This window comes from Harpegnathos saltator, unplaced genomic scaffold (assembly GCF_003227715.2).
Source record: "Harpegnathos saltator strain DR-91 unplaced genomic scaffold, Hsal_v8.6 scaffold742, whole genome shotgun sequence".
Classification (NCBI taxonomy): Eukaryota; Metazoa; Arthropoda; class Insecta; order Hymenoptera; family Formicidae; genus Harpegnathos; species Harpegnathos saltator.
The window spans coordinates 257,661-282,585 of record NW_020230585.1 but is presented as its reverse complement, the minus strand read 5'-3'; the positions used below and the strand labels follow the sequence as shown (position 1 = coordinate 282,585).

The 24,925-nt window shown below is 37.6% G+C and overlaps 3 protein-coding genes and 1 long non-coding RNA gene across 8 annotated transcripts; 3 read left to right on the top strand and 1 right to left on the bottom strand.

Annotated features, from left to right (window-relative positions):
• Positions 1 to 3,256: 3,256 nt before the first annotated feature.
• Positions 3,257 to 5,662, top strand: LOC112590181 (uncharacterized). The gene is made up of 2 exons (XM_025305980.1): positions 3,257 to 3,618; positions 4,857 to 5,662. Exons 1-2 carry the CDS (start codon positions 3,335 to 3,337, stop codon positions 5,071 to 5,073), a joined length of 501 nt encoding a protein of 166 aa, XP_025161765.1. The 5' UTR covers positions 3,257 to 3,334; the 3' UTR covers positions 5,074 to 5,662.
• Positions 5,663 to 16,860: 11,198 nt separating this feature from the next.
• Positions 16,861 to 17,521, bottom strand: LOC112590182 (uncharacterized). Its single transcript, XM_025305981.1, has 2 exons — positions 17,012 to 17,521; positions 16,861 to 16,922 (listed from the first exon to the last, which is right to left on the bottom strand). Exons 1-2 carry the CDS (start codon positions 17,508 to 17,510, stop codon positions 16,909 to 16,911), a joined length of 513 nt encoding a protein of 170 aa, XP_025161766.1. The 5' UTR covers positions 17,511 to 17,521; the 3' UTR covers positions 16,861 to 16,908.
• On the top strand, positions 17,050 to 17,983 carry LOC112590183 (uncharacterized). Its single transcript, XR_003114046.1, has 3 exons — positions 17,050 to 17,135; positions 17,546 to 17,742; positions 17,845 to 17,983. It is a non-coding gene; the product is annotated as an uncharacterized LOC112590183 (long non-coding RNA).
• Positions 17,984 to 21,308: 3,325 nt separating this feature from the next.
• On the top strand, positions 21,309 to 24,925 carry LOC105191814 (N-acetylneuraminate 9-O-acetyltransferase). 5 transcript variants are annotated; one of them, XM_011155471.3, is made up of 12 exons: positions 21,309 to 21,360; positions 21,536 to 21,687; positions 21,884 to 21,980; positions 22,052 to 22,310; positions 22,416 to 22,673; positions 22,747 to 22,982; positions 23,059 to 23,280; positions 23,370 to 23,691; positions 23,777 to 24,016; positions 24,078 to 24,368; positions 24,435 to 24,653; positions 24,739 to 24,925. In XM_011155471.3, exons 2-12 carry the CDS (start codon positions 21,573 to 21,575, stop codon positions 24,862 to 24,864), a joined length of 2,385 nt encoding a protein of 794 aa, XP_011153773.1. In that variant the 5' UTR covers positions 21,309 to 21,360; positions 21,536 to 21,572; the 3' UTR covers positions 24,865 to 24,925. The 5 variants fall into 5 exon arrangements, 3 of the variants coding, with proteins under 3 accessions (XP_011153773.1, XP_025161764.1, XP_025161763.1); XR_003114044.1 differs by lacking the exon at positions 21,309 to 21,360 and having other exon boundaries at positions 21,403 to 21,687; positions 24,078 to 24,249; XM_025305978.1 differs by lacking the exon at positions 21,309 to 21,360 and having other exon boundaries at positions 21,404 to 21,687; positions 24,078 to 24,249; positions 24,442 to 24,653.

Below are 24,925 nucleotides of genomic sequence, written 5' to 3'. Positions count from 1 at the left end.
TAAAAACGAAAATATAAACAGTCAAACGCTTACAGGTTATACGAATGTTTGTGTTACTTTTTGCACTATGTTCCGATATTTACGGTCAGTTCATAAATTGTACATTTCATAGATTTTCAGTACTGACGGCGTATGTCTGAACACACCCGATTTCGATAAAACATGGCGGACCTCCCAACTTGTCGCCACTCTGATTAGAGGCACTCTAGCCGTGCCCAGTGTGAAACGCCCTCTGCACAACCGTGCATGAACCACGATGCCAATGTCCATGACTCTTTTCTGATTTCCCCCACCACGCACGCACACATAGCCGGCTCAGTCTATTCGTGTGGACCACGCGCAATCGTCGGCGCGCCAAGCGACAGAGAGATATTATTCCCTCTTTCTCGCTCTCGTTCTCGCTCAGCGACGCGAGATCTTTCTGGGCTATAATCTGACAAGGGCTGCTGCCAAAGATTCGTGCGGTCGATGTGAACGTAACGTGTCGTTCTTTCTGAGCTCGTTTCTCGTGAAAATAAATCAGTCGTTTTCACGACGTTTCTCGTACTTTCTTCGGTGGTGATTATCTTTATAACGGCCTTGGCTTCACTCGTGAATTGTTTTTCGGATTGAACTTGAGATTTTGGATTGCAAATTTCTTGATAAACATCTTACGCACTTTTTTCCCGCCATTTTGAATACCGCTTTCCCGATATGGACAAAGAAACGGACTCGATTCTCCTGGAGATTGATATGGATTCTACTACAGAGCAAAATCCGAACACCCTGAGCGAGGACTCGAGTGCTCATGCGACTAATGATACTGTTACACTGGATAATGTACGTAAGCCTAAGACCTTCGGCGCAACTTCTCCAGAATATTTACAGAAATTATTGAAAAATTTGTATGACGGACACGCTCATAGACTCTTTGAGGTGCATTTTGAGAAAATTTCTGATAGCCGTGATGAAGAACATAGGAAAAATCTTAGTGAAATCGGTATTGGCAAACTACTGAACAAGGTGGTACCGGACTTATGGAAGTTTACCTTTAATCTAAAAAATCTCGGTACTCATAAATTCTCGGTCACATTTCCGGATCCTACCACTGCGAATAGCTTCGTCACTTGCTTAATAAAGCTGGGACGAGATATTGTTTCGGGCACTACTTGGTCTGCTTATATCCCTGATTACCGAGTATCGGTTAAGGTCATCACACGGGATATTGATTCATCTGAAACTAAAGAGGAGATTTTGAATAACTTGTTGCCTCCCCCTTATTGGCACGAGACATGGCCTAAGTTAATTAATGCTAAATTTCTGCCTGGGAAACGTTTGGATCCCAAAAATAATGATCACTCTAACAGAAAGAATTCCAATATTTTAATGCTTACCTTTAAAAATCACATCTAACTTACTGCTGCTCTATATATGGGAAAGAAAATTAGAATGACACCTTACATTCAAAAAGTGAAACGGTGTTTTAATTGTCAGCGTTTTGGGCACCTTGAGATGCAGTGCAGGGGAGGAGTGAAGGCCAGGGTTTGTGGCAACTGTGCCTCCAGAGACCATGACACTGAGAGCTGCATCTCGCGAAATCCCTTGTGCATCAACTGTGTTACGTCCTAGAGGAGGAGCGCAACTTTCCGTTCGCGAGTAAGGCGAACCTCGTTCGTAACCGCGTGCCAGTGAACGGGTCAGGGACCCGACGGGTCCCTTTACTCGGTCACAGACGTACGACGAGCAATCCGTTTTTCGGTCAAGGACGCGAGTCCTTTTACCGGGGATAGGACCATGAGTTGACTGTTGGAAGGTGGGATGATTTTGAAATTAATTGGTGATAATAACTATTAACATATTTATTAAAATAAAGATGACAAAATTATATAATGGCACGGTTTGAATTAACAAATTTATTAATAATAGGATATAACGGTGCGGATTGAATTTTTACAGGTTTATTAAGATGAATAGCGACCCAAAATGATGTAATTGAATGGTTTGAACATGACAATTATACTTAGATAAATGAGTGTATGTGTGTGTGTATGAAATGGAAAAAGAAAGGGATGGGAAAGGGAACGAATATGAATAGAAAGTTCAAGGGTGGAATAAATAAAATAGAAGTAGGAAGATAAAGTAAAGAAAATGAAACTTACTACTGATTCAGGATGAGTTGACACAAGCAGAAGTGAGAATGGCGCAGATCTGCGTAGGTGTTGTCGTTTCCAATATTCATATTCCGATTGAGGCACCAAATAGTCGTTCACTTATATAAAGAGGAAGCACTTTTTCCAAAATCCGAATGCTTGAATATTTGAATACTAAATATTTGAATGAACTGGAATTATGAAGATTTGAATCTGAATCCTAATGCTCAAGATTTGAATATCCGAGTTCTGAATATCTGAGTTTTGAATATCTGGGAGTTTGAGCTTTTTCGTTTCCGTGTTCTTCTGTCTCTCAGAGTAGTAGGGTCGCGGAGGCGGATTACCGCGGTTTTTATAGTGATAATCGGAGGCAGAAGCTATCAGGGTGGGTAGAGAGATGGCCTTTGAGGAAGGGGTGAATTGGTCTTAGTGGGAAAAAGTCTCAGCCATTAGCGAAGTTAAAAGACATCGTGGGAGGAGACAGTTAGTTTTTGGAGATATGAATATGGAAGGGCTAAAGGGTGGAGCGTGGGTGTCTCATAGTTTTAGGTGGATATGATATGATTGGTTGAATGAATTAGGCGCGACAAGCGTGGAGGTGGTGGATTCTTGAGATAGAGAAATGTATACAAGTGGCCGGTTGGAAAAATCAAAATGCCGTAAATCAAAGGCTGAGATCAGATTTTATGACTATCAGTGAAGTAAGCTTTGTTGGTTGACTGATAGTGTTGACTGATAGGGTAGACACATATGGTTTTGGATTGGGAAGATGTAAGTTTCAAGTTTTAGAGCAGGAATGCTGTGTGTTGCTTTGTTTTACTGAAGGTTTGTTAGCGCGGAGTTTCAAATTTTTATAACTAGGACGGACACACTTGGCGAACACTACCCAGATATAAACTTTAAACGAAAACGTAGATTTTTACAACAGGGCACTGTTTCCTGTTATGGAATTTTCCCGAATCGCCTTTCATTTGGCGCGACGGCTGTTCGCCAAATGGGTCTGTTTCCTAATTTATATTTATATATGTATATATTCCTATTATAGTTATATTAGGAGAATATAAATCCGCGAGAGGAAAGAATTTTTACTAATTAAATCTACAGGACGTAACAACTGCATAAGGAACAAGTTAACGTCTACAAATCATAGTGCCAGTGACTCTAATTGTCCTGTTTTTATAGAATGTCGTCATCTGAAAGTGATTATGGCTAAGATGGGACTAGGACCCAGCGATGCACTCAACTTTCATAAGCAAGTTGGTTCACGTCTACCTGATGACTGGTATAAGATTGATGCTGACAGAAGAAATGATCTACCTACTTTTGGGAACTTCATACTCTGGTTTACAGAGCAGACTTTGGGTAGGACTCTTGAGAATGAAGGTAACGCTATGCCTCAGATCGCTGTGAATGCCCCTGACAGAGATAAGAGCCATATAAGCTCAGAACCTAGTCGCTCAAAACAGCCTACAGGCCGAAAACGTAAAAGGTATGATTTGATCAAACAACCTTCTGTAAGAGGCACTATTCAGCCCCCTGACAAATCTTTAGAAGAAGCCCCTCCTTCTTCCTTGACTCCGCCAACAATTGTTTCTTCCACTGCACAAGAAGAACATTCTGAAATAACCGCTCCCCAATCTATTCCTGAGGGTAACATATATACTAGTGAGTTCAACCCTGATGCTAAAATTGACTATCTTTTAGAGTTTAATTGCTATCTTAGAGAATTCCAGACTAATTTCCAATCATCATCTAAAAAAAATCAATAACTTAGTCTCTCTATTGCTGGATATCCTGAACAACTTTCTCGTGTTATTGATTTAGTTTCTTCACTTATTCTCAAGCATCATCTTGATATTCCTGACGGCGAACCGCAGGAATTTTATTAAATTCATTTGCACCCTTCTCATTCCTAGCCTCTTCTTTAATCTAATGTTCAAACAGTTTTGCCTTTTACTCTTTTGCTCTATGGACCAAAATCGACCAAAGGGAATTTTCTTTAATATCTTGCAATGGAATTGTCGTTCTATTAAAGCTAGGTCGTTCTATTAATGACCTAATTGTCTTGCTCAATTCTTTTGAATCTCTTCCCGAGTTTATTTGTTTTTCGGAAACTTGGCTTAGCGACTCGGACATCTTCAACATCCCTAATTTTCAGTTAGTAACTCACAATCGCAATTCGATGGGGGGAGGTTCTACCATTGCCTGTCGAAGTGATATTAAATTTTCTTTTTTCAAAGATGCTCTAGAACGTTTGTGTTATAAATATAATATCAATTGCTGCTCTATCCGCTTTTTTGTCAATAATTCACAATTAGTTCTCGTGTCGTTTTACAACCTTCCTAATAATAATCTGTTTGACTCATCCTGTAATAAGAATGGGTGGGAGGAAATTTTAACTTGTTTTGATAATTGTGACAAGGTTATTATTACTGGTGATTTTAACTATAAACATCCTCTGTGGTATAATTATACTAGTATTCCTAATCGCATTAGTAACGACTTTTATGATGCTATTTCTAATTCGCAGTTTAGTGTATGCAATAATGGCTTTCCAACTTGGCACTCTGTTGACATGGCCAGTTTTAGCGCCATTGATATTACTTTAGTTTCGCCATCGCTGTGCAACACGTTTGAGTGGGACATTATAGATAATTCACATGGTAGTGACCATTATCCTATTAGCATCTCCTTCTCTGACTTAATACCTGACAAATTTGTTTATAGATCACACTTCTCCATTGCCAAAGTTGACTGGAAAGCGTTTGATGCACATATAAACAACTCTTCTCTTTATGAAGATTTCATGCAAGAAGGAGGAAACATAAGCCCAGTCTCTGCATATGAAGATCTTGTTAAGCTTACGAAAGATTCTTTTTGTGCTTCTGGAGCACGTGTTAAGAGGGAATCGGGATACTTGCGTAGGCCTTCTTCCCCGTGGTAGGATGAGAACTGTGCCAAAATTACCAAACCAAAGATTGATGCGTTTCATGAATATAAAGAACATCTTACTGGAGAAAACTTGGCTAAATATAACGCTATATGTAAGTCTGTTAAAAAACAGCTTAGACTAATTCGTGATCAAAAGTATAAAGAATTCTGCTCCTCTCTGAACAAAGATATGGATATTAAAATAGTTTGGAACCTGGTCTCGGCGTTTAAAAGAAAAAATCAATTTCTAATAATAACTTCGAACAATCTGATAAATGCTTGGAAATAGCTAATAAAACTTCTCAAGATACTGTGACTAGACAACATCCTAGTATTGTAACGTCATCTTTTACTAGAGATAACATTAAAAATGAAGACTTGAATTGCTCATCGCCGCACATCAATCATCATCATGACTGTCAAGTCCTTCAGGAGAATTTTGGTGAGGATGAATTTAGCTTAGCAGTACAACATAATCTTAAAAAGAAAAAGAATAAAGCTCCGGGACCCGATTTTCTTTCTTTTCGAATATTATCGCACCTTCCGCAATGGTGTTTTGATGCCATTTTTAGAATATTTAATGAATTCTTTATTAAATTCTTTATTTATCCTCCTTTCTGGAAACTTTTTTATATGGTCTTTATTCCCAAACCTCATTCTGTTAAATTACGTCCTATCTCCTTATCTAACTCCTTTCTCAAAATATTTGAATGTCTTATTAAAAATCGACTGGAATGGTGGTGTGAAGCACATGGTGTTTTACCGCATTACCAAAACATGGTGTTTTACCGCATTACCAAAACGGATTCAGAAGAGGTCGGTCATATGCCAACAGTGTTTTAGCCTTGAAGGCTTTTATAAGTAATGCTTTTTTAAATAAGATGATGATCGGTACGGTCTTTATAGATCTCAAAGGAGCTTTCGATAATGTTAATCCACTTAAGCTGCTTAATATCCTCGAGGATCTTGGCATTCCTTACAAGATTATTATATTCATATCACATTTGCTATTAAATCGCAACATACTTGGATATTTTGGCGGGCACTTTTTAAAGTCACGTACTGGCTCCCTGGGGCTCCCCCAAGGATCAGTGCTTAATCCCTTGTTATTCGATTTATACATAGCCAACATACACTCTGTCTTAGATGATTCAGTTGAGATAATGGCATATGCAGATGATCTTGTTATGTTTACCAAAAATAAGGATATTCATTTTATTTCGAGGTATTTAAATGCTAATCTTAGAATTCTCAATGTTAACCTGTCAAGACTTGATCTAAGTATCTCTACTGAGAAGATAAATTGGTGTATTTTCGATCAGCATAAGAGATTTCATACACTGCAGTCCATCGTCAATTTTGATCGTTTGTAGGTGCAACTAGGGGAGTCTATCATTCCTCCTGTTCCCTATGTTACGTTTTTGGGGTTCGTGTTTGACTCAAATCTTTTTTGGAAACCTCACATCAAAAAGATTAAAGATGAGGGTCAGAAGCGCATTAATCTGATCAAATCCTTTGCTGGGATCAAGTGGGATGCACACCCCGCTACTCTATTAACGGTATATAAAAGCTCAGTCAGGTCAATGCTAGATTGGGGTGGCATTGTACTCACGGAAGTTCCTAGGAATCTGATCGTGCAATTGAACAGGATTCAGTATAGTTGTGTCCGTATAATTCTGGGTCTTGTGAGATCTACCCCTACCTATAATATTTTACTGGATCAGACTGCTGAGTGGCCACTTGTCTTCCGGTGGAGGTTCTTGGAAATGAAGACTTTTGTCAAAAGTTGTACTTTATCGAATAATCCGTTGACTAGATTTGTCGATGACTGGTGTGTCTGTCTCTGACAGATGTAATGCTCGTAATGAGTTGACCCCTGTCCCGACATTTCTGTCTAAAGTTTTAACATATCAGGACTCTCTTAAGATAATGAGAAATCACTCTTTTCCCTCTTCCTTTGAATATCCCTTTAAGCTTAGATTTTTTCGTCCTAACATTAATGTCAATTTCTTTGATGAAATCAAGAGATTCAATAGGAGCAATGGCAATCTTTGGTTTGACTCCAATAATAAGTGTATCTCGGTTAACGGGTTGCATAGACGTGCTTGTGGCATTATTCGTGATTTAAATCTTTCCACGGAGGTGTACACCGATGGCTCAGTCCTTGAGAGTGGGAAGGCTGGATTTGGGGTATACATCCCGTCTTCTGAATTCCGTGAATCCATCCATTCCTTTGATTCCAGTAATATCTTTTACGTTGAGGCATTGACTGTCCTTTGGGCTGTTAATATTGTCTCTGGTGAGAATTTCATAAAAACAGGTATTTTTACCGATTCTCTTAATATCATTAATGCCATTAATATCATTAATTGGCTCAGATGATTTGGAGGGAAAAGCCGCTAGTATTATTCTAGCTATTAAATTTGCTCTGTGGAAAGCTTCGGCTAATGGACTTGATATCACTTTATTCTGGGCACCAGGACATAGGGGCATTCCTGGCAATGAGTTGGCAGACGCTCTTGCCGGACTCGGAGCACGCAGTACTGAACCACCTAATGAACTGCGTACATCTCCATCCCTGGGGGACTCTATTGATGGTTTTAAGAGGAACTTTCATGAGAATGCTTTGGAGCTTCTTGAAAATGAATTTCTATACAAAGGCGTTAAATATAGAACTGAAGTTTCTCAGCTGGCCACCAAACCATGGTTCGCTACCTTGAACCACGTCAAAAGAAGAACCATCACCTTGATGGCAAGGCTACGATCGCATCATATTAGCACTACGGAGCATTTAACCAAGAAACTCAATATAGAGGATACTGCTTGTCTATGTGGATGGTATAATCGAGATGTGGATCATATCCTCTTTAGACGCCCCTTATTTGCAAAAAAATCAGACCAACTGTTATTAAAACTTTATCATAAGGGAGATATTGTTAACAGTAATGAGGTCGTTAACTCAGCCTTCAACAACAAATTTATCTCCAGCTATGCGAAAATTGCAAAATTCCTAAAGGAGACCAGTCAATCATTGTGATCGACATACACCGTATCCTGTCTAACTTATACCGAGAGAGTGGCGTTGGATCAGTACCCAATTTGCTCAGAGCCATCTATTGAATTGAATTGAATTGAATTGAATTGGACTGCTGCCAAACTTGGGGTCACTGATTTTGACGAGCTTTGGCAGAAATGTAGTATAGGTCCAGCAAAAGCTACTGTTAACCGGAGACAATGCAACACTCAAGCATTTAGGAGAAATTACAAATTGAAATTTCGCTATTTTAAGTATGCTCTGTTATTCTAATATTTGTAAAGCTATTTCCAAGTGACGGTGTAGCACAACATACTGAACGCGGTGGTAGTACTCGCCAGATTGCGTGTTCGCGTCTAGTTGTGTCTTGTTATTTTTTCTTAATTTATATTTTTTTTACTCTTATGAATAAAAATATATGTTACAGAAAAATAGGAAGATAAATTTATTATACAAACAGCCTTTTCTATGTTTTATGAAGGAGGATGGACACACAATTCAAAAACAGGTATATATTATATATAATTAGTATTTAATGCATACATTTTTTAATTAATACATTTGTATGTATATACATAAAATTTATATATATATATGTAATGTTATATAAACGCGTATTATATAAATATTGAAGTATATAAATAACATAATATATGAAAATATAATATATAAGAATTATAATGCGAGAATTCTCCTTCATAAAATATAGAAAAGGTTATTTGCATAATGAATTTATCTTTCAATTCTTCTGTAATATATATTGTTGCGCTCACTCTCGCACTCGCGCTTGCACTCAGGTAAATGAAAACACTCGCGCAAGAATAACAAGCTTTACTATATAGTTTTGTTTAAAGCTTGAGTGAGCGCAGCTCACTCAAGCTTTAAACAAAAATAATTCTCTGATCTACAATTCTCGCGTCTGTCTACGATGACAGCCAGAGACTCTCAGTCAACTGCTGTTTACTTCTTATCGATTTTCCATCGTCCAGACTGTTTGCGATCCGGCCAAGGCGCCGCTCTTTGTGTCGACAAAATCGAGGATTCTCGATATCACGAGACATCCTGCGTGACTCGCGCGTGAGAACGCCGTGCATGTTTGCTATCGAGCACCGCGTTGTTGTTGTCACGTTTGGTCCGCATGTGACTGCCAAATATGGTCACGTTTTCGACAATAGCGGTTACCATATCTTCTCCGAGCGACGGAAAAAACTAAAATAAATGTGAGACCGAAGTGACGAACGTTTTTCGGTTCTTCGCTTCGACCAGATTCTTTCTTCACGCGAAACCGCTCGCAAGTAATTTTTCAACTCGCTCCGCTCCATTTTTCGTTTGGTTATCAAATCAGCTGCTCGACCGCTTCGGTCGGACCTCATCGTACGAACTACGAGTGCGGCCTCAACGCATTGCGATTCGAGCGGACGTGCCGCGTACGATCATAGCAATCGCACTTGTCAAAGTTTATTTGTATTATTTTTATATAATAAAAATTGGGATCGTGTGTTCGAGTGGTGCTCGCGTTTGAACTGGCGAGCACTGGCCTCCCAGCGCCTCGACGAACGTCGACGCTTATCAGGAAGGAAAAGGAGGACCGATCCCACGAGAAACCAAAAAGACGATTATCTTCCTTTTACGACCAACCCCGCGCTCAGTGCTGAGCCGTCCCGGCCTCTTGTTCGCTTAGTCAAAAGAGCGGACACAGACAATCTTTGTTCAGTTGTCAAAATCAGATGCCTAAGGCTCACGGACAACGGACGCCGCCACAAACCTTGTGGCTCGGACACAATAATATATTTTTATTCGTAAGAGTAAAAAAAACATAAATTAAAAAAAAATAACAAAACATAGCTAGGTGGGAACACGAAACCTGGCGAGTACCAGCACCGCGCACAGTTTGCTGCCTTACGCCGTCATTTGGAAATAACTCTGCAAATGTTAGAATAACGGAGCAAACTTAAAATCGCGAAATTTCAATTTATAATTTCTCTCAAATGCTTGAGTGTTGCATCGTCTCCGGTTAACAGTATCTTTTGCTAGGCCTATACTACATTTCTGCCAAAGCTCGTCAAAATCAGTAACCGCAGGTTTGGAAGCATCTGTTATAAGTCGCGGGCGCGACTATGACAATACTGATAAGTTTTCCTATTCAGCGCACCGAAATTATTATAAATAACATTATTTTATTATTAATAATGATATTATTTATAATAATAATGTTAATAATATTCCGCACCGAGAAAATGAAATATGTTTCATTAATTGTTTTGCGGAGGCGGACAGGTTCATAGATTTGATTGTTGTTGGGAATTGTTTAATAATATTTGAGAAATAATTTTAAGTTATACAAAGATGTAAAACGAAATATAAAAGAGTGTTGTAACAGAGTCAAGAAGGTACGAAATGGAACCTTCTTGTTTTCACTGAAATATCCTCTAAATTTACAAATATTCCTTAAACAGTATTAAACAATCCCCAAAGACAATTACACCCGTAAAATCTTCTATCTGTGCGAAAAAAAGATTTATCAAATATGTCTGTTTCACCGCGCTGAATGAGAAAACCCTTAGAGCAATATTATATTTAAAATGATATACAATGCATTAATAAATATACAGTCTACTGAGAAGGTAATTTATTTGCTTATTATATCTTCGAATGTACTCACAATTGTTTGCAAAATGGTTTTCCCATATATTTTCGATGCAGTATCGAACAGCGCAACTATTAATTCAATGAATCTTTAAAATAAATAAGTGGACCATTGGCAGCGCTCTGAGTTGTTGAGTGCACCACTCAATAAAAATATAACAATACTATGTTTATATTAAAATGACACGAAGTTTAACGAATTGTTTGTGAAAAATCACCGTAAATGGACGAAAAAACAGTGTACAGTTATAGCGTACAGTTTAGGAAATCCACTTTTTGCCAGCAACGTGGATAGAATCAGGTTGGAGAAAGAGTAAACATCCTTCTTGCCGATTCATGCGGTAATACTAAAGTATGAAGCAAATGCATTATACATGTAATGCACTGCAATATTTATATATATAAATTTTATGTATATACATACTGTTTGAGACAAAGATTTGCAGCCAAAGCATTGGGTGAGAGCATAGGTGCAAATAGTCACGTTGTCGGCTCCGTCGTGGACACGGTGTTGCCAAGGCTTTATGTCAGCTGTTCGAAGACAAAAGGCCAAAACATAAACAACGTACCGGCAGACACGGTCTGGTTTGCGTATCTGCGTGTTCACGCACATACATGCGTGCTTAGCGCGTGTCGTACGGTGTTATCGCGGCTTTAGCTATCAAGTGATCGCCTGTGGCGCGTCAGGGGGTTGCCCGAGCTATAAGGTGGCAATTTCCGTTGCGATTCGTTGCCGGCGATTGAATTAGCAGGAGCCAATGCAAAAGGCCCACCTGATCTACCGGGACAACGGATTAGAATTTAATAAAAAGAGGTTCTCCGTGGTCCTCGCTCTCGTTCGCTAGCTCGTCCTCGCGCTCGTTCGCTAGCTGGTTCGCTCGCTCTCGTTCGCTCGTTCGTTCTCTCGTTTGTTCGTCGTCGAGAAGATTTCGGGGTCGAATATTTCGGCCTTGTCCGTTTGCGACTTCTTCGCAAACTGCGGTCTTTCATTTTAATTCGGCGAGCTGCCCAGTCTGCACGACGGTACACGGAGCAATTGCTTTACGCGTTTCCATGCAGAATCGTGTCGCGCTGCATCTGTCGCGACGGCGCTAACATTCGTTTTTTTTGTATGGTTGTTTTGTATATATTCGTTGTTGTCGTCATTAAAGTGACTTTAACGCATTCTCTGCTGGCGGACATTTCTTAGCCGCTCCGATCCCCGGTTTCCTTCAGCAAACATCGCTTTCTATCGTCTCGTTGCGATCACTCGCGCACTCAACACATACAAATGTATTAATTAAAAAATGTATGCAATAAATACTAATTATATATAATATATACCTCTTTTTGAATTGTGTGTCCATTCTCCTTCATAAAACATAGAAAAAGCTGTTTGTATAATGAATTTATCTTCCTATTCTTCTGTAACATATATCAAGAGGCACGGTAGTGTCTCGCGCCAAGTTTAAGCGTAACGAAGTTGCGCCCGAACGGCGCAAGGCACACCTATAGTGCCTATATTACGCGAAACTGCGAGTTGAAACGAGGTGAGATATTCATATTTCAGCAATGGCTGAACCGATGGAGGTTTTTTAGTTCCAATCGAATCGGCTTTCAAAAATAGGAAGAAAAGTGTTCTTGTGCTTTTTGTGTACGTTGTCTCTAAGTGGAGACATTTTAAGATAAAGTCTGAATCACGGAAAATTTCGATTCAGTAAGAAAGAAACGTCGGACGCAAAGGAGTGGGATTATGCGTGCACATTGCTTTCCCGACACCAGGGGCGCTACGAGCGTGCTGAAGAAGCAAAGAGCAGCGAGTACGAGTGAGCAAGCGATAGAGAATAAGAGAGAGAAGAATATTGCTAGAATACAGGAGGTGAAAATATGTGATAGAGAGAAAGAGAGCGAGAGCGAAAGAGAGAGAGAGAGAGAGAGGGAGAGAGAGAGAGAGAGAGAGAGAGAGAGAGAGAGAGAGAGAACAGGAGAGAACAGGAGAGAATACGGGAGAGAGAATGGGAGAGAGAATGGGAGAGAGAACGGGAGAGAAACGGGAGGGAGAACGGAAGAGAGAACGGGAGAAAGGGAGAGGGAGAAGGAGAGGGAGAAGGAGAGGGAGAAGGAGAGGGAGAGGGAGAGAGAGAGGGAGAGGGAGAGAGAGAGGGAGAGAAAGAGAGAGAGAAAAAGAGAGGGAACAGGCGAGAAAGAGAACGGGCAAGAAGAAGGAAAGGGAGAGGCATAAAAAGGTGAGAATACTGTTGGTATGCGTCACAGTATGTTATGATGCACGTCATTTGATTGCCGGTCAGCTGATGCTGAGCAGACGATGTGATGAGCTATGCCATTGAAAAATCAATACCGATGTTTATTGACTCGTCGTCCAGGGTGATCGCCCTTCAATTATAAGGACCGCTTGATACAATTTATAACTCAAGTGGTGCAGGTAATACGCAAATTAGGTGAAGATATTTAACAAGTAAGTATAAATTAATGACATATATTAATGGTATATGTACGTGACGTATATATAAAATAATGTAACATAATATAAGACAATATAATATAATGTATGTATGTTATAACTGAGAAACATAACATATATATATGATTATTGTATATTTAATACATAACAAGATTTTACAAGTAAAATTTATATAAAACTTACCTTTTTAAACAAAAAGGTAAAAAAAGGCGCCAAGTACAAGCGCAACACATATTGTGTTATTTTTAGAAATTTTAAATTCAAATTATTTTTTTAAGGCATATATGTGTACATAATATAAGTTTTTACAAGTAAAACTTATAACTATAATAAAACTCTACAACACTATTCTACTGTACAAAAGAAGTGATATATTAGAACAGTAGCGCCAACTGAGAAACCTAACATATATATATGATTATTGTATACTTAATATTTTTAGAAATCTCAAATGTAAATTATCTCCTTTTTTAAGATATATATTATGTACATAACATAAGTTTTTACAAGTAAAACATATCAAATTATTTTTCTTTTAAGATATATATGTACATAAGCTTTTAAAAGTAAAAATTATATCGTACTATAAAAATTTAACACGTTTTTAATAGTGTCCAATATTTAAAAAAAAATATCTTCTTAAAGGTCATTGTTATTCAAGAAAAATCTAGCTACAAAAAATGTTTATGGCATAAATTTTTACAAGTAAAATTTATCATTATTTATTAGAATACTGAGTTACATGGTTATTTTACTTGTTGTTATAACAAATTAATTATTATAACAATGCAATAAAAAATATTTAATACAAAAATTCTTGGCGCTGCTGCACCAAAAACTATATTGAACGAAAACTTGTTTAATATGATATATACATGAATAAATAATTCAATATATTTGCAAAATTAATGTTGTATACACCGGTATTGTCCATTATCATCGTTGATCTATTGAAATGCTGCAGTACAGCGCTTGTCTATATTTGAAGGAAGAACCTGAAACTTATTTAATATATTACTGCTGTTTTCAGACATGTCATATCGGTGCGTTGTAGATGCATGTTCTATGTGAATGGGTGTATATTGTGATTTTGTATGTGTAGATATTTGCAATGTTACATATTGTGTAGAGTTTTATTGGGGTAGATATTGCGTTTGAATGGGTATGTGTGTTTGTATTCCGCGTATGAGGAGTGTACGTCTGATTATTAATATCATTATTAATATTATGAATATTATATGAGGAATTCTCCTGAAGAATTCCTCTCAACTCCCTTATATCCTCTTCCAAGGTTTTGCCAATGTCCTTTTGTTTCCTTGCAGTATCCATTGACCTCTTCCGGGGTGACTCGTCAGAAGAAGTAGTCTGATATCTCGATGGTTTTATTATGGATCGTTTTGGACGGTCCATTTGCCTTGTGACGTAGCGGCCGTGGGGGCGCCCGTCACAAGAGAAACCCTCGGTCCGTGAGCGAGATTTGCGGGGGGGGGAAGCCGAATTGCCGCCCCCCCCAAAGTAATTAGCCCTAAGAGATAAGAGCGTGCAGGTGCGACGGTCGCGCGTCCCCAAGATTTGTGCCCATGGACCTCCCGAGCCGGCCACCCGGACAGGAGGACCAGGGAGGATGCCGAGGACGTCGCTCACCGCCCGGCGCGGCCAGCTCAGGTGAATGCGCTCGTTTCTCGTCTCGTCGCAGAAAGTTTATCGTAATTCCGCAATGATTACCGCTGCCGTGTATTATTCCATAGGCTAACCCGACAACACGGACGAGGCAGCAATATACCGTCGAGCACGTTCTCGACACATGGGTCGCTAGTCAAAAACAACGGCTAGACAGACAAAGAGTCACGCTCGTGAGACACCGTGAGCGAGAGAGAGAGAGAGAGCGAGAGACCGAGAGAGAGCGAGCGAGACAGGGCATCCGTTCCGCGGATTGTCAACAGAATTTGCGGAAGGATTCCCGGACGAAAAAGAAAAGAAGGAATAACAGGAAAAAAACGAGAGACGGGAAGATCCGTTTTTCTCTCTCGATGACGAGTTGAGTTTTTCGCCTCGAAGAAAAGATTGAGATTCACTTTTGGCCGCAAACGAGAAAGATTGGTGTACCGCTCGCAAAACGAAAAGATTTGTGTACCGCTCGCAAAAGAGAGAGACTTGTGCGTCGCTCGCCAGAAAAGGAGCTGTGTGCCGCGTGCGAAGGAGAAAGGAGATTGGGAGAGTTGACCGTTACCGGAAAGTGGAGGAGGGCCGTGCATTCTCGAAGGCCAAGATCCCGGAGAGGACCTAGCTGCCGCTGACCGTGTGACCGGACCGACCGACCCATCAATCATCGAGGACCACGCCGCCGAGAAGTTCCCGTCACTGTAAGACCGTCCACCTGCCATTTGTTTTTCCGGTGTACCGTCCAGTGTTGCGTCCCGTGAAAACGCATTGTAAATGAAGAGCGGTATCGACCTCGCGTAGGAGCGACCGGAAACGATGTACCGTATCGCGAGGAGCCGGAGGTTACCGTCTTCCGGTATTACCGAATAAATTTAAGTCTCGCCAAATAGGCCGTTTTGGTTATTTCCTTCTTCGAGTATTCCGCCTCCCGATTTCCGACGAACCCTTCCCGTCTGCCGACTCGAATCAACCCCGAGCTACCGGACCCGGCGGATTCGCGCGCCGCGGGTAAACTTCGCGTTAGTGAGTGGTGCAGCCCGCTGCACCTGGCGCCCAACATCCGGTTGGTGCAAGACCGCGGCGCACGGACTGACGGCGGTTTGACGGCGCTTCGAAAGAAGTGTCGCAGCCTATATAAGAAAATGCATAAAAATATACTGAGTACGTTAAATATATATACATATGTGTGTGTGTGTTTTACTTGTTTCATTTTTATGTCTTTTAGTTTAGTTCCTATATAATTATATTATATAGAAATTAAACATGTCAAATTATATATTTATAATTATATTAATTAATTGCAGTCATCTATGATTATAAATCTTATATTTCAGTAAAGTAAACTATTCTTTTCCACATAGAAGAGAACTTATGCAACAATTATTGTATGAAAATAAAAACTTTGAAAATAAAAAATAATAAAATAGTTTTAGTTCAATTAAAAAGTTAAAAAAATATGCACTTGGTTAAAAAAAGTTTGCTTATTATTAGCAGCAAATAAATTTGAAATAATGAGAGAACATTGAAAGAAAGAAATAAGAATTTGTTACATTTTATCATTATATATAATAGCAGAAATTATATATTTATCATATTCTAAGTAATTGTCATCGTTACTACTATTCTCATTTTCTGACATGCAATTCCAAAAAGGCATCTTATAACACTTTGCATGGATTTCCTTTATATGTACAGAGAAAATATTATTATCTAATGTGGAACATTTAAAGATGTACAGTATAAAAGAAGAAATACCAACGTCATAAAAATTATTTACATCCAAAAATTTTCTTACTACTAAACGATGTGAATTGTCCACTACTAAAATATTGACAATAATGCAAATAGAATCATCATTCAAAATACAGCAATTATTATGTTTGTCTAAGCTGAGCAAGATTCCATTAAATATGATCTTACGATATTGGCAAGAGTTTGAAAGAAGAAAGCGTGGAAGAGGGCCTACGTTATGCTCCATGAACACGCGGACTGCTGAATCCGTGCTCAAATAATCAGTTGCTGTATTTGCTTCTATCTCTGCCATTCTATTTGAAATTTGCTGCAGAGGAAGATCAGGTTTTCTACAATACTTTCGGAAAATTGTCATATTATTTTCATATGGGAAGGCAGAAAATGAATCAAGAAGACCTAGTTGCCGCACATCATTTGCAATATGAAGGAGACCGTGAATATTGCAGGAATTGAATGTTGAACCGTACATATTTTCACATCTCTCAACAAACTTTTGCAACGCTACTTCTACAAAATTCAGGTATATTTTTGACGATGACGTTGAAACTAAAATCCTTATTGCTGCATGAAGCAATAAAAAGTATGTGTACACTTGCTGATTAAGAATATCGTATGTAACAATAGGACCTGTATAAAGAAAGAATTGTCGAAATTCTGTCGCTTTATATTTAGTGCATGCATCAAGTGATCTAAGTTGTGCAAAATCAGATGGACAATATGCTCTAAGTATTTTCATTCGTGCAGATATAATAGAAATAGATTTTGCAGATAATTTCGAAAACTTTGAGTATTTCCCATGTACCCATGCATTCACTAACAATTTCTTCATTACTCCAAGGCACACCAGGTGCATATATTCAAATGGATCCTGTGTAACCAATCTTATCGGTAACATTGACAATGGACTTTTTCTTTCTTTATGACCTTTAGATGACCTTCATCTAAATTACGGATATATTCCTCATCGGTACAAAAAGAATGATCAATACCATGAAAAGTATAACGTCCCTCACATCGTTGGCCATTAACTTTACATTTGGAGCATGGCTGTTTGGATGTATGGCCTCGATGATTCAAAATAAAAGCACGAGCTGGCGCATCAGCTATAAAACATCTTAACTGTAATGGTATCTTACTATCATTATGACTTATACTTCCGTTGGCAAATATTCTCTTAACATCTACAATAAATTTGTCAAAAAATATATTTGGATCATTTGGTTTTGCAGTGCCTCTGTATATCCCTATTATTATTGGCCTTGTGTGTTTTATTGCATTAAACGTTGACCGATCAACCGCTTTTCGGCGTTTAAAAAAGATGGGATTCGATTTGAAGCTCGACATATGGGTGCCCCATTTGCTGACCGAGAAGAACAAAATCAAGCGAATTTCTGCAGCCGTTTCTTTACTCGGGACTCAATAACGAGTCGTTTTTGGATCGACTAGTGACGGGCGATGAGAAATGGGTCCTCTACAACAATGTTCAGCGCAAACGGACATGGAAACAATCAGGTGAGCATGGTGACGCAATGCCAAAGGCCAGTTTGCACCCGATGAAGGTGATGCTCTCTGTTTGGTGGGATTGCAAGGGCATAATCTATTTCGAGCTTCTCCCCGCTGGCGAAACGATTGATTCGGACAAGTACTGTCGCCAATTAACCAATCTGAATCGAGAAATAAAAGAGAAACGTCCGATTTTGTCAAATCGCAAGGGAGTCGTCTTTCATCACGACAACGCCAGACCACACGTTTCGAAAAAGACGCTGCGCAAACTGAAGAGCCTGAAATGGGATGTCTTAACGCATCCACCGTATTCTCCTGATATCGCACCATCTGACTATCACTTGTTCCGGTCATTGCAAAATTATTTAAATGGAAAAAACTTTGACTCTTTGGAGGCCTTAAAAAACGGCGTCTCTTCGTTCTTCGAATCTAAACCGCGCAGTTTTTATGATCGAGGCATCCGTATGCTGCCAGAACGTTGGGAAAAGATTATAGAAAACGATGGAGAATATATCATTGATTGAATAAAGATTTTTGTTTGCCTAATCACTGTGTGACTTTTATTCACAAACTCCGCACGAACTTTTGTACTCACCCAATAATAAAAGCAAAGAGGTTTCATTTCGTACTTCTTGATTCTGTTACAATATTCTTTTATATTTCATACTACATCCTTGTATAACTTAAAATTATTCTTAAAATATTATTAAACAATTCAATAATCAAATCTGTGAACCTGCCCGACTCCGCAAAATAATTAATAAAATATATTTCATTTTCTTGGCGCCGAATATTATTAATATTATTACAAATAATATTACGAATGATATAAATTTTTACAAATAAAATTTGTATTATTTCTAATATTTGTATTATTTGTAACATTATTATACAATTACAAATAAAATTACAAATAATAATATTACAAATAATATATATTACAAATAATAATATTATTAATAATAAAATATTATTTGTAATAATTTCGGTGCGCCGAGTAGACAAAACTTTTCAGTATTGTCATAGAGAGGAAAGGAGAGAGAGACAATCGCGCCTTTCAGATTCAGATTATGGGTAAGAAAGAATTAGGCTCGCTCGCTGAGCGAGAACGAGTGCGACAAGGAGGGAATGATATTCTCTCTCTCTCTCGCTCGCTCGGCGCGTCGACAATTGCCGATCGCGTGGCTCACGAGGATTGACCGAGCTGGCTGTGCGCGTATATGGGGGAGGGGGAGGAGAATCCTCGAGCAAGCCCGTCACCAAATTCGCATCACTGATACCAATGATATCAAAACCGAACAAGCTGCGGACAAGCGTAACTTGTAAATACCGGAGATCAATTGTTTATCAGCTCATAGACAATTAATATGACGAGATACCCGCGGAGACCCGTGTACTTCTCTTTCGTCTTTGCGTACAATTGCGATCAATAAAAAATGTTCACGAATTGTTCGGTTTTGACATTATTGGTATACGTGTGTACGTGTGTGTGTATGTACACTAATAAAATGTAAACAAATACAATTGCGTACACGTACAATTGCGATATACACTTATCACGTTAGCATTGATCATTTTTATTCATGCTAAAAGAAATAAGTATGATTATGTAAAGAATTTGTCTGCGTATTATTATACATTCTACATAGTTCTCCCTGTGATAGTAAAAATAACACACTTGAACAACCTCTACGCTCATATCACAAAGCCTGATCCACAGCGCTACTGAAGCAAATTAATAATTCTTCTGCTATAACGACATTAACAGAAAAGACTAAACTTCAAACTACATTTCTCAAAAACGTTTAAGATTTGCACCGTTATTGGGTAGCATTTGTTACTATTACATCAATATTATACTTTTCTAAAAGCAAAATCACGCGGTTATTTCAAGGATGAAGATTCCTCTCGTGTGAGATATTAATTAATCATTCTTTATTAATAGGAAAAGATTTTCCTTTGATTTAAATGTTCAAGAAAAGTTATTTGTTCTCTGAGAATCTTTCAATTTTTATGTTCGTGAAAAGTTTATAAAATTCATAAAGAAAAAAAGTTATTTTACTACCTGTTCAATAGTTGCGCATAAGAGATATTTTAACAAATCTGAATCTGAATCAGTCAACAAATTAAATTTTTAATTCAAAGAAGCATATGTAGGGTAAACATAAATAAGATAAGTATAAATAATAAATTAAATATTATTCTTTGAATATAATAATAAATAAATGTTTTTTTCTTTAGCTGAATCATCGAAGTAAATATTCTATTATAAATTGACTTTTCGGATTACAATATTAATTTGATTTTTCAGAGTACGCTTTCAAATTGACTCTTCGGAATACGCTATTAAATTGACTTTCGGAGTACACTTTTGAATTGACTCTTCTGACTACACATTTGTTAGTTGACTCTGTAGAGTATATATTTTTTAATTAACTCTTCGGAGAGAAGAGAAGAGAAACATTTTATATTTTATTTAAAAAATCTTAATTTTTGCAGAAAACTGATTGATGAAGAAAATAATTAATTCACGACCTCAACGAAGATCTTAAAAAAATACTGCAAGAAATGAAGTTGTTGTTATTATATGCCATATTGTACAATATTAAAACATACGCGCAATAATTATCTATAATTTGCATATATGGGCGTTTATGTAATTATAAGTAATATAAAAGTCATGACAAATTAATGTGGCCGCGCGTTATCTCTGTCGCGTCATTACTAGAAATCGTCCGAACTCTCGAAATTATTTTCTTCCCGAATTATGAATATAAAACAATGTGGAAAGGAAAACAAGGGGGTAAAAGGGGGGACGGCGACGTCTGTCTTACGATAACATCGCTGCTGGCTCGCTTCGTCGCGATTGTCTATTCGCTGGTGGTGAGACGAAGACCGATTCTTCGTTTTTATCTAACTAATCTAGCTCGCTAGTGAACATAGCACAGAACCGAATAATTATGGACATAGTACCGGAATAATACCGACAAATCGTGGACATTGGCTTAATAGTTCATGTCCATGGAAAATGGACCCAGTTGGCGCTTCGATCAGCCAACTTTTCCATAACGCTGTAAATGCAGCCATGCCCGCTCTCAGGTTTCTCTCTGTGCTGGGTTAAATAAACCCAGCTTATTGGTCGAACTATATATACTATATAGTACATGTTCTACCAATAAGCTGGGTCTATTTAACCCAGCGTGGGTTAACCCAGGTCCAGTCGAATACGTTATAAAATAAGTGTAAATAATGGCTGCGTTCCGATATTCACTGTCAGCACTGAAAATCTATAATATACGTGACATAAACTATATATTTTCAGTACTAGCAGTGAATACCGGAACATAGCCAATAGCATAACCAATATAATTTCCAGAATACAAATAATTTTATCTTTGTTATTTCTTACATTATTAGTATAATCAACAAAGAGAGAGAAAGAAAAACAGAGCCTATGACATCAGCAGAACATTTCATTAGTCTTATAACAGTAACAAGTGCAAAGAAATTAGCTACTGCACTTGTTGTCTGTTTTATTATTTATCATGGAGTCATATATCTCATTTATGGTACTGTAAAAATATTGAGTTAATTTATTATATAGTGATTTCTTTACTTATTACATATATTATTGTCAGAAAGTTTTTTTATTTAACATTGATGTTTTTTTAATATATAATATTAATTATCTGATAATTTGAATTACTGTTAAGCTTTATAAGGCATCTTAAATAATTAAAATAATAATTTATTTCATATTCACAGGTAGTGATTCTTGCAAATGGTTATTAACAGAAGGTAGATATAAAGGAGATAAAGAATGGCAACCTTATGGATGTATGATGCACCATTATACACAAACGTGAGATTATCATTTTTAGATTATTCTAAGTACTTTTTTATATAAAATAAAAATTTAATATCTTTACACAGAGACAGCAGAAGATGTATGCGGTATCTAGCTTTCATGGGTCACCGTAATCATTTTGTATTCATTGGTGATGCTAGAGTAAGACAATTGTATAAGTCCTTTGTCTCACAATTTATTGTTGATGGCAAAGCATCAGATCTTATAGAATTACCTGAGAACTCAGATTTGGGCTTTAATGATGGACAACTTAAGTTAAATGTACAATTCTTATGGAGACCACAACTTGATAATTCTATGATAATGGATCTTAGAGGCTGGATGGTAACATTATATATTATATAATATGAATTCATCTGTACAAGATTACTAAGATAGATTACTAAGATAGATGGAACATCCGAATTTAATATATCTTTCATATTACAGAATACAGATGCACCAAGTATAATTGTTGCTGGTTCTGCTGCAGCTGTGATTCTGATGAACAATAACAGTGATACGCAACTTTATTCAGAATACAGCACTGGTTTGATCCGGTTAGTACAGCCAGTAGATTTCTTGGCTAAGAAGGGATCACAATTTCTGTGGATGTTACAAGATCCTGTGCTCAAAGAAAGACTGCCTTCACAATTATCAAGTTTGGATAACAAACAAATCAATTCGTGTAACAAAGCAGCAGAGAAGGTATTGCTAATGTAATCTAATTCTTCTGTTATCACAAAGGAAAAATTGAATACTTCATAATTGCTGCATACAGATACTGTCCCATAGTGAGGCTTATATATGGCAAAGCAGTAAACTAGTAGGTACAGGTGTCCTTGAACAAAGTCCAGATGGCTATTTAGCAAGTCCATTATCACTTCGTCATAAAATACAGATATTATTAAACACATATTGCAATGACCATATGAATTTTGATGATGGCAGTTGTTGCAGCTATCCTGAACCAGCAACCACTTTGCAACTACTAAGTCTGTCTGCACTTGCATTATGGTAAAAAATTATACTTATTTATTTGTATGCTAAAAGTGTGCTTTATAAAGAAAATAAGTATGATAATTTGCGATAGTATAACAATAGGAGGAGCAGTGGGATTATACAGAAAATTTTGCAAATATCGTTCGGAAATGTTCTATTCTCATGTTAGTATGGAAGAAACAGAAGATGCAGAGGAAGAAGGTGCTTCAGAAGTCACTCAAGTTAAACAGTCTGAAATGCAAGATTTGTATACTCTCATCATGTCATTGGCTCTTTTCTCGATTATACTAGCATATTTTTACTTATGTGACAGGTAAGTAATGGCATGTTTGACTGAATTTGCGATTTTCTCTGTATATAACTTTTTTTCAATAACTTCATTTACTTTTATTTTATTCACAGAACAAATTTTTTCATGAAGGAAAATAAATATTATAGCGAATTCAGCTTTTGGTTACCACTTGGGTATATCTTGGCCCTTGGATTATTTTTCACCGAAGATCGTGAAAGAGGACCAAGTGCATTAAATAGAGAACAAACAGATGAATGGAGAGGTTTGATGCAAGCGGTTGTACTCATATATCATGTTACTGGTGCCAAAAACGTTTTACCCATTTACATGTACTTAAGATTAATTAACTCAGCTTACTTATTTTTGTCTGGATACGGGCACTTTTGTTATTTTTGGCAAACTGGTGATGTATCTCTTGTCAGATTTGCTAGAGTATGTATCAGAAAAATTGTGTATTTTATATCATTAAAGTTTTCTTTTTTTTTTATTAGAAACAAAACTAACCTCTATGTTTCAGGTCATGTTCAGACTAAATTTATTGACAGTATCACTATGCCTTTGTATGAATAGACCATATCAATTCTATCACTTTGTACCGTTGGTATCGTTTTGGTTTTTAGTTATTTACTTTCTGACTTGGTTGCCACCCAGAATATATTCAGGAAGTTTGGCAGAATATGGTCCGAGAGTCTTGCTGTACTTTGCTCTGAAGCTTTTGGGACTTGTGTCGATAATCACCATATTATACATGTCAGAGGTAATAGGAAATCTTTAGAACGCATCAGAATTTCTAAATATAACGCACTTCATTAGTGCAGGTGTTCTTTGAGAAAGTTTTCGTCACGAGGCCATGGAAGGCATTATTCGTGACGACCGATGACGATATTCGCGAATGGTGGTCTCGCTGGAGAGTCGATAGATACAGCGTGGCTTGGGGCTTGACTTTCGGAGCTGGTCTTGTAGCTCTTCAAAGAATAGATCACATTCCGGGTACAGCTTTATCTTCTTTATTGGCATTAGTTTCCTTGATAGCATATACTACTTTCACGATTTTGTGCCATTCCGTCGCAGAGTGTGAAGAAATCCACTCTTACGTCGCTTTTATTCCGGTAAATCACCTAACTTCTTTTCTTATTGTACTTTTAGTTGTGTATCTAATTATTATTTGATTGTAGATTATAGGATATATCGCTCTACGAAACGCATCGTTGGCATTACGTGGAAAACATTCCGCACTTTTAGCTGGATTAGGTAGAATAAGTTTGGAAACTTTAGTTGCACAGGGTCACATATGGCTGGCGGCAGATTCGCACGGAGTGCTCGTATTGTTACCGAGATTTCCAGTATTAAATTTATTGATTACATCGTTTATTTTCATCTGCGCTAGTCATGAAGTAAATACTAGTTGCTTCCCATATTACTAAGATATGTGATTGTAACTGCAAATATATATTGTCTAATGGAAATTTTGCTTTTCAGATTCATAGATTGACGCATGTACTAGCACCATATGCAGTACCAAATGATTGGAAATTGGTAGCTCGTAATTTATTATTATTTATCACTATATTAGTACCTATCGGCATTCATGATGGAATGTTTTAACAAATAAAATTATCTTTATAAAAATAAGAAATATTAGCAGTATTAACATGCAGAAAACAAG